Below are 12,793 nucleotides of genomic sequence, written 5' to 3' on the forward strand. Positions count from 1 at the left end.
TAGATACACTTCTACATATACATCCAGGATGGTGATTAATCCTAAGGAGATTCGCTTTGTGGGGATGTTCCCCGCCTACCCAAAGGTTAGGGAGACATACTACCTTGCCAGGTTGGGAGGGTGGCCGGTGGCATAGTGGCGGGAGGTGGCAGTTTGAGGAGGGGGCTGGAGAGGGGACTGGGCGCTGGAGGAAGTATTTGTGGGGTAAATGTACAGTTATGAGAATGGGTGGAAAATGGAATGAATAAAAAGAAACTTTTTTAAAAAAAACACTGTCACTTCCAAAGTAAGATGGAGCATCATATTAATTCCGTGTCTTGAGCTGCCTAGCTGGGCGCAGGCAGGTTGATTTATACGTATTTAAAATAAACTCTGTGAACAGCCAGCTCCCTGCATTGTTCTGGGAGCTAGCTCCACATACGCACGCTTTTTATCCTCTTACTGTTGGCTTAATTTTTTTTTCCTCTGTGAGGTTAACATGCTATTTAAGCTTCTCCCTCAAATTCGAGAACCCCCAAGTTACCCAAAAGAATTTGGGGGGCACCTCCATAGTCCTCCTCACTAATCTGGTTTTTGACTGCAATAGTGGCAGAGAAAAGGTTTAGGGCTTCTGGGTCCTTCTTAAAGAAACTGAAATGACAGCTAAATAATATTTTGGTTCCTGCATCCCATCCATCATTTTGTGTATTGTTTCCTGGATGTGGGAGCACAGGACAGTTCATCATGGGTCTTTCCCCAGGACCAAAGCCTGAGAAAGCGGCCCCATGAGTGAGTGGCTCCTAGCTCCTGGAAAACTGCTATAGGGCTAGGCCAGACTGGGCCTCTGTGGGAAAGGGACCCAGAAAGCAAGGAGCACTCCCTTAACCTTAGTTGGGACAGGTCTCAGCCAGAGAGGGACAGACTCCCAGGGTCCTGGCCATCAAAGGAGAGCAGTAAACTTGTTTGGTCAATCGCTGATGCTTCGCTCCATCAGAAGTTAAAGTCACTGGACATTTTTCTTCTCTTGCTGCCTTGGAGCTGCATGCCTGCCAACTTAGTCAGCTGAATCCAATTACTGCGAACAGCATTTCATTTGGCCCCGTGGAGCACTCAGTTATAACTTCCCCGAAAATTTCAATAATCTGCACCAAGGCTCCCTATCCGAAAGGCTTTTCCCCTTTTCCCCGGGTACTGGTAGGGGATGGGATACCTGGCTAGGTCTGCCGGGACCCGCTCTTCCTTGACAGTTCTGAGACGGGGTTCCTTCCTGCTCCCCGTTTCTGGCTGTGAAAGGGGTACTTGAGCTGGTGGCTCAGAGCCAGCCAGATAAAGCCTGCAGAAGGCTGGGCAAGCAGAAGGCTGAAGTTAGTTGGACCCGTGCTGGATGGTGGGTGGGCTGGGGAAAGAGCCTTTGAGAAGACGGTGGGGGCTCTGGGCAGCCCAAATTTGGCCACCTTGGGGTCCTCTTTGCTTTCCCCTTCCCAAGGTGCACCCAGAGCACACCGCACATCCCAAGAACGCCCTGGAGTAACTTACCCTGTTCCTCCGGGGCTGGGAAAACAAAATCTAGCTACAGGCATGGGGGAATCGCGGCACTGGGCGGCCTCACAATTTAGATCTTCTGAGGGGAAGTGCATAATTCTGAAGAACGTTTTCCCCCCAAAATAAGAAATAACTAAGGGGCGAAAGTTGTCCACCCACGTGAATGCATCATATGAAGTGGCTTCAGGACCCGCCGATCCGGTCCGAGGGCTCGAGTATATCGTGTTTCCACCGCTCAGCCCTCCGGGCCGGCTCCGTGGAATGGGCCCTCTGGGTCTGAGACTGGTTGGGGAGCTGAAGCCTGGGCGCGGTGTTAGGAGCCCTACCAGTCCGGGATCTCTCCGAGGCGCTTCCGTTGGGTGTTCATTAAGGGGTGAGTTATTGCTGTGCGAGCCAAAGGTCACTTCAAAGGCTTATGGCTGTGCGGTCTGGTCTTTAGAAGGGCCCTGAACGCTTTGTGTGGGGCTTTCCCCAGCACAGTTTAGTGTTTGCAAACTACTGAGTCGACAAATTGCACAGGGCAGATACAAGAGGAGGGGACTGTGTCTCTCCTTTCACCTGATCAGGGCGGGCACCCGCTGAGCGCAGGCAGTGGTAGGCAGCTTGGTCTGTTTTGGGGTGGGGTGGAAGGGGTGTTTGCTTCTTTGCCAGTTTGCAGCTGGTTTGATCCCCCGACCCAGTTGTGGGCAGCCCAGGCCAGGAATGTGGTGGGTACTGACTGGAATACAATAAACTTAGGGAAATCGTGGTAGATACAATGTACAAACCAAGAAGTAACACCCAGCTCCCTCTTCTCTGTGGCTTCATGTGGGAGCCTTGACTAGGACCCATCCGGCCCATCTACACATTTGCCCTCCTTTTCTGGTGCCCTGAGCTGTAGCCTCCCTCTGTCCCAATCCTGCAGCCCCTCCCTTTTGCTCCTTAGAGGGTGGGCTTGGCCTGGGGGATTGGGGAACATGGGGCTTTTAGGGTTTGGTTGGAATAGGAGGAGAGGGAATGGCTTCCCTGTGCCTCTGACCCACTTGGCTCACTCTCTGCGCAAGGTCTGGTCCTTCCCCACCGTTCTGCCTCCCCTTTCTCACATCCAGTCAAGGATTGTGGTGTTAAAAGCCACCTGCTCCCCAGGAGCCAACCAAGTCTCCTTTCTGCCAGTGAGAAGGTGCCTGGAGTGGCTGCAGACACCATATAAAATAGTGACATTGATTATGACACCCTTAAAGGGAGTAATGTCTCTCCGCATATGTTGGTAAGAAAGAACTAGCCGCTGCTGAGAGTTTTCCATTTTGTTCCAGATCATCTCAACAGAATATCAAAAGGAACTCGAAGAGCCTACAAAGAGTTAGAGACAAAATTTTGAGAACACACACACACACAAATTGTGGTGAGTGGTGTGATTTTTAAAAGTAATTTCCACTACATTTCCATTTGTCCTGCAACTCAAATTAGCCATCTCAGGATTCATACATTAAAACATAAAACAAAGGGCGGCTTTGAAGTGGATCACCTCAGTGTGAACTGCCGCCGGTTACATGATAACCGATCATCGGTCTTCAAATTTATGGTGCCTTAATAGGGTGAGCCCAGTGCCTTAAATGCAGGGTGTATTACATTGAGTTATCTGGGCTAAATAAGAGTGATTTAGAAGGCGCGTCCAGGTCTTCCCATAAGGCAGAAGAGCTCAGGCTGAGAGATCGGGAGAACGTGGGCAGAAAGCTGCTCCAGCTCTACGGTAGATAGAGCCCCTTCTTAGCAAATCGGAAAAATAGTCGTTTCCAATCCCAAAGTAGTAAAGCCAGCAGGGAAGGAAGAATCGATGCCCGGTTCCAGTGAATTAATGGGGATGCCCAGCAAGATTGGTGTCTGCCAAAAAGAGATCTGTGGGTTTCCAAGGCCCTGATTCAGGTAAAGCAGAGAAGCCCAGACCAGTTCGAACCTCAGAGGAAATAATAATAATAATAATAAAATGAAAGGAATAGAAGCAACCTGCACCCCAACGCCTACCCCTTCTCTTTCAAGTTGCACAGACTAATCCGACCCGTCCTTGATTTTACCACGATCGCAGCTCTAGTCACCACCGGGCGACTGCAGCCGCCTCCCTCCCCAGCCCCCTCAGCCTTTGCGCGGCCACTGAGGGCGGCGGGCGAACGCGCGCGGGGCCGGCCTCCGTGCGTCCGGCGAGCCTCCGGCCTGGCCTCCAAGGCTGTGGCGGGCGGCAGGTCTCCAGTCCCTGGCCAGGCTGCGCCCATCGCGTCCCGCGTCCGGCCGCCGAACAGAGCTGCTCCAGGAGGCCCGCAGAGGCCACTTTATATACTCCCCTTACTCCCCGGGCGCGGGGCCGGGAAAACTGCGGAGCAGGGAATTCTTTTGCTGCGCCTCCTCCTACGCAGAGCCTGTTTTCCACTTCTGAAAAGTGCCGGGCCTTGGGAAGTGTTTTTCTTTTCATTCCTTACTGAAGCGTTTACTGCAGCCGTGCTCGCAGTCATAAATTTTGCTACAAACCACAATGACAGGTGCATTGATATGCACCGTGAGAGCTCCAGCTGCTTAATAACTCCGTCCCCCAGCTGCTTTGAGCGCCTTTTATTTATTCGGTATCATATTTAGATATTGATCCCGGGCAGAATTAAGTGCAGTGAGCAAGTATCAGGGTTCGGCTGATTCGGAGGCGCAGAGGGTGCGGCGGGGATCCGGCGGTGGTGGCTCCAAGGAGGCCGCCTCCCTTTCGGCTGAGGACCGTTTGGTCCTGCATTCCCGGCCGGCGGTTGGGCCTCCGAGCTGAGCTGGGCAACTTCCCGGGACCACTAGAAAAGAGCCAGCTAGATCCCATTTGGCGCGCCTGCCCTAGGAGGAGCCGAGGATGGCGCCGGCGGGGTTCTGGGGTGCCTGCCTTGGCCGGTGTTCTGGGCCAGGGGTGGGAGCAGGATTTGGGGGTGGAGGAGAGGAAAGGGCAGCTGAGGACTTCGAAGACCACCCCTCCCCCCAGGCGGCTTAGTCTTCACCCCAAGGCATTTGGGTCCCGGGGCCCAAATGAGCAGAGGTACCAAAGGGCGAGAAAAGAAAGCCCTAAAGGAGGGGGGGGGGGAGCTCGAAAAGATGAGCCACTGAACAGTTGACCATTGTCCAAGTGATTTATGACCCGTTCCTGCTTCTTAGGTTCAAGCAGAGTTCACAAGGAGCAGCGATTTCTGGAAAGAAATAAGCTGCGGCTTCTTTTTAAACCAGTTTTGTAACAATATTCTCAGGTTCTGTTTTAGGAAAGGTGATTTCTTTGGAGCTTTACATTTTGGGGTGATGGAAGAGGCTACAAAGTCCTTCTCAGTGAGGAGAGAGCTATTGCCCTTGCTTCTGGGGAAATGGATATTTGGGTGCGGGATCATCAGGGAGTGACCCTTGAAATTCCTTAAGACAATGAAAACAGAAGAGGGAGAACAGACTCTAAGCTTACTCATGGAGCTGCCCACTATTAGCACTTTTGAGGTCTGTACACAGACCTTTGTCTGGGAATATGCCATAGGAACAAATATATATGTAAAGCCATCTGTTTCAAAGACTTGGTCAGTTACTGAAGAGGCTATTTTACTGTGACTAGTCTACCTATCAAGATAAACTTGGTCACCCTGGGAGGCAAGAGAGGGGATGTTTTGCTTCCAATGCTGTAGATGGAATGACAAGCAGCATCAAGTTCTGGTGGTCTGAGTGTCAAAAGTGACCATTTTGACCTCCAAAGAGCCCAAGGTTTAAGGCTGGAAGCAGGATCCTAGAAAAATCCTAAGATCTAACCAAAGTCAGAGTAGTTTTTTGGCCTGGGGGCAAACACATATAAATATTAGTCACAGAATGAGGATGTAGCTTTCCATTTAATATTCAGTAGCTTTAATAGTCAGATAATGATACAGAAATGAATGAAAGATTAAGACCAGCTTTGTTTGGTAGATATCCTAACTGCATACGTTTAAGAACAATAATAGAAACTACTCCTAAAACATTACATCTGACTGTTCTTTCATTAAGAAGCACTTCTCTTATCAAGATTAATGGCATGCTCACTTATATTTTAAAACAAAATGAGCAACTATGCTACCAAATAAAGGCTAATGTGAAGAATTTAAGAAATTGAGTTAGGTTGTTTGGTGAAAATGGAAGGGAAATGAGTGAATGGAGTTGTAGTACTAATGGTCAAATCTGTTAGGCCACATAAGTTGTCTAGATAATGTGGTCTGTCATGATGACCATGATGGAAACCAGGGAGTTTTGGGGAAGGAGAGTTGACTGAAAGGTGAGATTAAGAATTCAGATCTAGGAGCTGACCAATGAGTTTTCTTTATCAAGCAGATGAAAGTGGTTGAATAGTGCTGGTTAAACTTTAACTCATTAGGGGCTTTCAGAAGGTAGGTGAGAAGGTAAACCCCCCATCAAGAGTCAAAGGACACAAAAAGGGTAGAATTTTTCTTAGTTTTTTTTTTTATTATTATTATTCTAATTCTATGTCCATTCATTATGCCATAAGAGGTCTCTCATTGGTTGTAGGTTGGAGGTGGAGTGGAATGGCTGATCAAGAGCAGAGGTCAATAGTAGTATCTATTCATACAATGGATGCAGGATTAAAATTATAAAGTTAGAACATAAAGCATTTTTTATTCACCCATGCTGTATGCATTCAAATTCTAAATCTCTTATTTCCAATGATATCTATTTAAAAGTAGTGGACTACAAAGTAAAGCATCTAGAAAAATGTAGAAGAGAAGAAACTTCTTTAGCCTCAAAATAACTCTGGGAGTCTTTAAGTCTTCTTCTTGGGTTTTATCTCCTAGTATATTTCACAGTGCTGACCCATGTGCTAACTGGCCAACTCTGACCCATTCACCGGAGAGTGGACTATCTGGTTCTCTGTGGAAGATGCTGTGATTTTGAAACCAGGTGGGGGAGATACTTTTTTTTTTTAGACTGCCAGCTGTTCTGAGGGTTAACAGACTTTTCTTTTGCCCATCACATCCCTGGGATGACCTATGATTAACTGATTGATCCATTCATTCATTCACTCATTCAACATGCATTTACTGCACTTAACTGCATGTGGTGCATTGGGCTGGATGTTAGGAATATGTAGGTGAATAAGACACAGTGCCTACCTGCAGAAAGCTCAAAGTCTAGTGAGAGACTCAGTCATTAAAATGTATAGGCCATAAGTGCTTTTCTATGCAGTTTCAAAGGCTAAACTGACAATCTTGGAGAAAGAAAATTGTATCTGGGAAAAAAAAATTAACCCCTTCCCTTGGATGAAGGGGAGTCTTTTCTTGTGGTTTATGAGAAATTCCTTCTGACACTTCCAAGGGTTCAAATAAATTGAACTTCATAAAAATCCCAGATCCTCCTACTATGAAGTGGGTGGGAAGCAGAGAGCCTGGGCTAGTCCTTCTGTATTGACTGGTCTTGCCATTGACAGTCCCTCTGGGACCTCTCACTTTTCTTCCTTGCAGGTTATCTGGAGCCTGGGGCTGCCCCAGCTCTCTCAGGATTTGGCAGACATTGGAGGTGGTGGTGAAGGAGACAGTGGTGGTCAATGTTATTTGAGCAGGGTCAGCAGGCCCCGGAGGTTCCTGAGTACACGATGCAGAAGGCTGCTTACTATGAGAACCCAGGACTCTTCGGAGGCTATGGCTACAGCAAAGCTGCTGACACTTACGGCTATAGTGCCCCTCATCAGCCTTATCCACCCCCTGCTGCTGCCAACTCCATGGACACTGATTACCCAGGCTCTGCCTGCTCCATCCAGAGCTCTGCGCCTCTCCGAGCCCCAGCCCATAAGGCGGCTGAACTCAATGGAAGCTGCATGAGGCCTGGCACTGGGAACAGCCAAGGTGGGGGTGGTGGCAGCCAGCCTCCAGGTCTGAACTCAGAGCAGCAGCCACCACAGCCCCCTCCACCGCCACCGCCACCAGCCCTGCCCCCATCCTCTCCCACCAACCCTGGAGGTGGAGTACCTGCCAAGAAGGCCAAAGGTGGGCCCAATGCTTCTGGCTCCTCAGCCACCATCAGCAAGCAGATCTTTCCCTGGATGAAAGAGTCCCGCCAGAACTCCAAGCAGAAGAACAGCTGTGCCACTGCAGGTAGCCCTCTGAGGGGCCTCATCTCTGGGCCTTCCCCCAGATTGACCCCAAGAAGCTAGCTCACCTAGGAATTAAGAGACTCAGGGCTGGACGTACAACTTTGGAGGCCATATGTGTAAACTCGCAATGCAGAAATTGTGGGGTTTTTTTGGCCATACTGCATGGTTTTGAGGGATCTCAGTGCTCTGACTGGGGGCTGCAGGGATTGAACCCAGGCCATGGCAGTGAAAGTGCTGAATCCTAACCACTGGACCACCAGGGAGCTCCCTGTTCTTTCTTTTTAGTGTCTCTGGTTGTGGTCATATCCTTACAGTGACAGGGTGCTGATGTCCACTCCAGGCTGCTGGCACCGCTGCTGGACATGTCTCATGGTTATTCATAGACAGCTCTTCCTTATACTGCCCTAATATCTGGACTGCTGGTCATAACTCAACTCCTTCCAGCCAATAGATCTTCAAAACTTGAAGATAGGTACTATGATCCCCAAGCCCAGGGTGTGATATAGCCCATATCACATGAATCCCACTTCCTTAAATTAATAAGAACTAAAAGGCTATTGAACACTATGTTAAGAATCATGTTAAGTGCTTTATAAGCACTAAATTTCCAAAGAACCCTTTGAGGTAGGTATTAATAAGACATCCATTTTAACAGATAAGGAAAATGTTAGAGATGATAAGTCACTTGCCCAAGATAACTAAACTACCAAATGGCACACCTGGGGAATTCCCGGGTGGTTCAGTGATTAAAGACTGTGCACTTTGACTGCCGAAGGGCACAGGTTCAATCCCTGGCTGGGGAACTAAGATCCTGCAAGCTGAAAGGCAACCCTTTCCTGCCCCAACAAAACAAAATAACATGTACAAAAAACAAAACCTCAAATGGCATATCTCAGGCCACTCCCACTCAATTCTCCCCTTCCCCAGGAAATCCCTAATGTGGAGGCTCATATCCTAGGGAAAGAGGCTGTACTCTGAAACAGGAGCAGCCTTGGGTTTTTTCCCTGGAAAGGGAGACTTTGGTGTTGAGAAAAATTTCCCTAGGTCCGTTTAGTCTGTGTGGAAGAAGAAGGGCAGGACCAGCAGCTCTGAGACCTTCTGCCACTCTCTGCTCAGCTTGCTTGATGCCTGAACTTTTCTGGCCTTGTGTTCTCTGATGCACTTTTTATCTTCAGGTAGATGAACTTGCTCCCAGGTCCAGGGCTAGCTTGAGGTGTAGTTAGCTGGGGATGTACTTAGTTTGTTATCAGATCTCTGGTTTGCCTGCTGCTCTTTGGGGCTGCTGCTCCTAGGGGGAAAGAGTCTTTAAGTCTTGTAAGCTCCTTCTCCTTCTGCCCCTCCTTCCCAGCTGCAGGCCTAGGCCCTCCCTCCCAGGAGAAATCCATTTGTCTTCCTAGGGAGGGAGTGGACAAGCTGCTGAGAGGTGGCAGGGGTGGTGGAAACCACTGCTGAAGCTGCTGCTCCCAGCACTGTAATACTCAAAATATGCCCAGCCTGGCCTTGAATGCCCTAAAAATCTGGGGCCATATTTTCATGGTATGTCACTTCCCTGCATTTGAGTACTGGGCACATGGGTGCAATTGAGCTGGAGTGAGCTGCCAAGATCGCCACCCTCATTCCATGCTTGGGGTGCTTTGCCCAGGAGCCAGCCTCTGAGCAAGGTAGTTTGAGGCTGCCTCCAACATTCCCCCCACCTACCTTCCCAGCAGCAGTGGCTGGAAGGAGTGTTCAAAGTGAAGTCTGGCCCTTCTTTGACAGGGTGGGAGGCCTTACCAGCTGCTACTAGTCTCTCATTAAACTCCTCCTCAGCCTTGGGAACGGGATGATGGACTAGGCTGAAGGGGAAGGGGTGGGCTAAATGAGTTGGACTTCAGAAGGCAGATGGGAGTTTCAGGTGCCACTGATAGGTAGGCCTGGGGCCTTTGAGTTCTGGGAATCTCTTGGAATCTCACCGCTCTAACGCCCCTCCCTCGCTCCAGCCAGGATTAAAATGGGGCGGGGGGAGGAAGAGGAAGGAGTCAGGGAAGCACCCCTCTACGGCCCAGGGTGTCCCCACATCTCCTGCTCAGCGACCTCTCTCTCTCCCTCCCGGCCCAGGAGAGAGCTGCGAGGACAAGAGCCCGCCGGGCCCAGCGTCCAAGAGGGTGCGCACGGCGTACACAAGTGCACAGCTGGTGGAGCTGGAAAAGGAATTCCACTTCAACCGCTACTTGTGCCGGCCACGCCGCGTGGAGATGGCCAACCTGCTGAACCTCACCGAGCGGCAGATCAAGATCTGGTTCCAGAACCGGCGCATGAAATACAAGAAGGACCAGAAGGCCAAGGGCATCCTGCACTCGCCGGCGGGTCAGTCTCCGGAGCGCAGCCCGCCGCTCGGCGGCGCCGCGGGCCACGTGGCCTACTCAGGGCAGCTGCCACCCGTGCCCGGCCTGGCCTACGACGCGCCCTCGCCGCCCGCCTTCGCCAAATCTCAGCCCAACATGTATGGCTTGGCCGCCTACACGGCGCCGCTCAGCAGCTGCTTGCCTCAGCAGAAGCGCTACGCGGCGCCCGAGTTCGAGCCCCACCCCATGGCGAGCAACGGCGGCGGCTTCGCCAGCGCCAACCTGCAGGGCAGCCCGGTGTACGTGGGCGGCAACTTCGTCGACTCCATGGCGCCCGCGTCCGGCCCTGTCTTCAACCTGGGCCACCTCTCGCACCCGTCTTCGGCCAGCGTGGACTACAGTTGCGCCGCGCAGATTCCAGGCAACCACCACCACGGACCGTGTGACCCTCATCCCACCTACACAGATCTCTCGGCCCACCACTCGTCTCAGGGACGCCTGCCCGAGGCCCCCAAACTGACGCATCTGTAGCGGCCGCCACCGGCCCGAACTCGCGGCGCGATTACCTCTTTGGCTTTGGTGGCGGGGGTGGCGGGCGGGGCCCGCGGGGCAGCTCGGTGACCCCCCACTCCCTCGCTCTGGCCCGGTCCGCTGCCTCCCGGTCTCTGGGTCAACAGCGGCCGAGGCGCAGGCGCCTGGGCCTCCTTTCCAGGCGCACCCTATTTTGGGTGACTCGCCGTAAATCAGCCCTAAGGATTCTCCGCTGTTAAACCTCACAGTGCCACATACTGCGGACCGAGGGACTCTAATCTGGTAATGGTGTCCCGAAGGTAAGTCTGAGATCCATCGGCGGCGCGCCTCGCAGAGGGTCCGGGCCTAGCCCGCGTCTAGTTTAGTTGCGGAGACCTTAATTTATATGCTTCTTCCCGTCCCATAAGAATTGCATCGGACTCAACGATCTGTATTTATTATTTGAAGCGAGTCATTTCGTTTTCCTGATTATTTATCCTCGTCTTAATGTATTTATGTGTATATTCGTAGAGTTCTCCAGCCGAGTTTAGGAACGCGCTCCCAGGCCGCGGGGGGCCACATATCACCTCTTTAGTCCCCTTGGTCTGAACTAGTTGAGAGAGTAGTTTTGAACAGTTGTTAACCGTGGCTGGTGTTTGTAGTTGTAAAGGATTAAGACCGCAAATTGTCCTTCACGGGTAGAGTCAGGCGGCCCTATGGCGTGGCACGACTCCCGTTATTCTTTTCCCAACAGCCACAGCCCTCGCCACAGTTTATTGATTTCAAATTGTCTGGTACTATTTGAACAAATATTTAGAATAAAAAATTTCTCAGTCGGAAGTGTATCTGTGTTAATCACGCACACTTGCAAGTAGATCACTCTGCCTTTTTCTTGTGCACAATCCCAGAGGAACCCCGCCCGGCGGGCCCCCCCCCCCCCCAATAGGCTAACCCTGTGAAACATTGTTTCCACTTACTTGGAATCCTGTACACAAATTGGTTCTGGGGAATACTTGATTACTTTCTAGCTATTGACTTCAGAGGGTGCGATATCTGAAGATGCAAACCTAGAAATGTTCTGGGTGGGATGATCTGGGTAGGGTGTTTCTCTGCTGCCTGTTTTACTGTTTCTACCGCCCTCTTTCTAGATACAGATCCACCTTTTTAGGTTGCACTTACATTGGGGAGGCCAGAGCTCACTTTTCTGCATTAAGTACTTAACAAAACTTTGAAAGAAAACTGACAATCAAAGAAAAGATACAAGAGAAGTCATAAGAAGAATTGAACAATGAAAAAGCTAAGATGCAGAAAAAGAAACGATCATTTGAAGCCATGCACCTAAGCTTTTTCTGTCGGAAATGCCCTCACAATTTTTTCCTTATAGAAATCAGTGGTTCATTTCTAAAGAAAACAAACGTTCCCCACGATGTAATGTAATAAAAGTTTCATTAATGGAACATAATAAGTATAAACACTTTGTTTACTCCTGTTTCTTTGTACAAAATGGGCAAAATGTCTTCGAGGATTTATAACCGTTTTGTAAATATTAGCGTGGTTTTAACTGGGGCGGACTGCTTACACGGGCTTGTCTAGGAGGAGGCACTCGGAGAACGCCTTCAGATAAGGTTCGATTCTTTTGTATTTCAGCAAAGTCGGCCCACGCATCTCTATTTGGTTTGACAAATAATGCAACTCCTACTACATCCCCGGTGACATGAGGTGAAATTTCTATTGTGTGGAAATCATTTAACTTCTAATCTTCTGGTGGAACAACAATCGTTTCTATTTGGATGTTTGTGTTTCGCTAAATAATGATGGCTCAAAATAATATTTAGTTTCCTTGTTCCTTTGTGCTGTTTTTAAAATGGCATGTTAGTTTGGGGGCGGGAGGGAATTATCCTTTTTGCTAAATTTCACTTTATCTGAGCAGGTTTAAAGTATACATGTTGTAGAAGTGTATCAAAAGAATAAATGACTTCAACCGAAGGGATATTTTACCCACGTTCAAGGCTTAAAATTGTTTTTCTAGGAAATTTGCATCCATAGGCAGAATTTCTAATTGTCTTGTAAGAAATTATTTTTTAAAGCTATTAGGGAAATCAAAGGAGAGCTTGCTGCCGTGCAGGGATTACAACCTTTCTTAACTGGCTAAATATTAAATAGATGAATTGTCAGGCTGTTTAGATTCAGCCCGGTTTTCCCCTCATCTCCTCTTCCTACCATAAATAATAATAAAAATACATAATGCATCACGGCTTCAGGCGTTTTCCAGCGCGGTGTGTTACCGCAGGAGTATCTGCTGAGTCTGCGGGTGTCTGCAAGGCCCCAAGTG

The 12,793-nt window shown here is 49.7% G+C and overlaps 1 protein-coding gene across 2 annotated transcripts; it reads left to right on the forward strand.

Annotated features, from left to right (window-relative positions):
• Positions 1–7,035: 7,035 nt before the first annotated feature.
• HOXD3 (homeobox D3) lies at positions 7,036–12,676 on the forward strand. 2 transcript variants are annotated; one of them, XR_011461734.1, is made up of 3 exons: positions 7,036–7,628; positions 9,725–10,781; positions 11,610–12,676. XR_011461734.1 is itself a non-coding variant. In XM_070358784.1 (2 exons), the coding sequence occupies exons 1-2, from the start codon at positions 7,082–7,084 to the stop codon at positions 10,480–10,482; spliced, it is 1,305 nt and encodes a 434-aa protein (XP_070214885.1). In that variant the 5' UTR covers positions 7,036–7,081; the 3' UTR covers positions 10,483–12,676. The 2 variants fall into 2 exon arrangements, 1 of the variants encoding a protein (XP_070214885.1); XM_070358784.1 differs by having other exon boundaries at positions 9,725–12,676.
• The last annotated feature ends 117 nt before the right edge of the window (positions 12,677–12,793 follow it).

The sequence above is a fragment of the Bos mutus genome, chromosome 2 (genome assembly GCF_027580195.1).
Source record: "Bos mutus isolate GX-2022 chromosome 2, NWIPB_WYAK_1.1, whole genome shotgun sequence".
Taxonomy (NCBI): domain Eukaryota; kingdom Metazoa; phylum Chordata; class Mammalia; order Artiodactyla; family Bovidae; genus Bos; species Bos mutus.

What these genes read in the sequence shown, in the direction of transcription:
- HOXD3 (XM_070358784.1), top strand. Translation starts at nt 7,082, where the DNA reads ATGTTATTTGAGCAGGGTCAGCAGGCCCCGGAGGTTCCTGAGTACACG. An exon ending in GAACAGCTGTGCCACTGCAG is followed by an intron (nt 7,629 to 9,724) that starts GTAGCCCTCTGA and finishes CTCCCGGCCCAG; the next exon opens with GAGAGAGCTGCGAGGACAAG.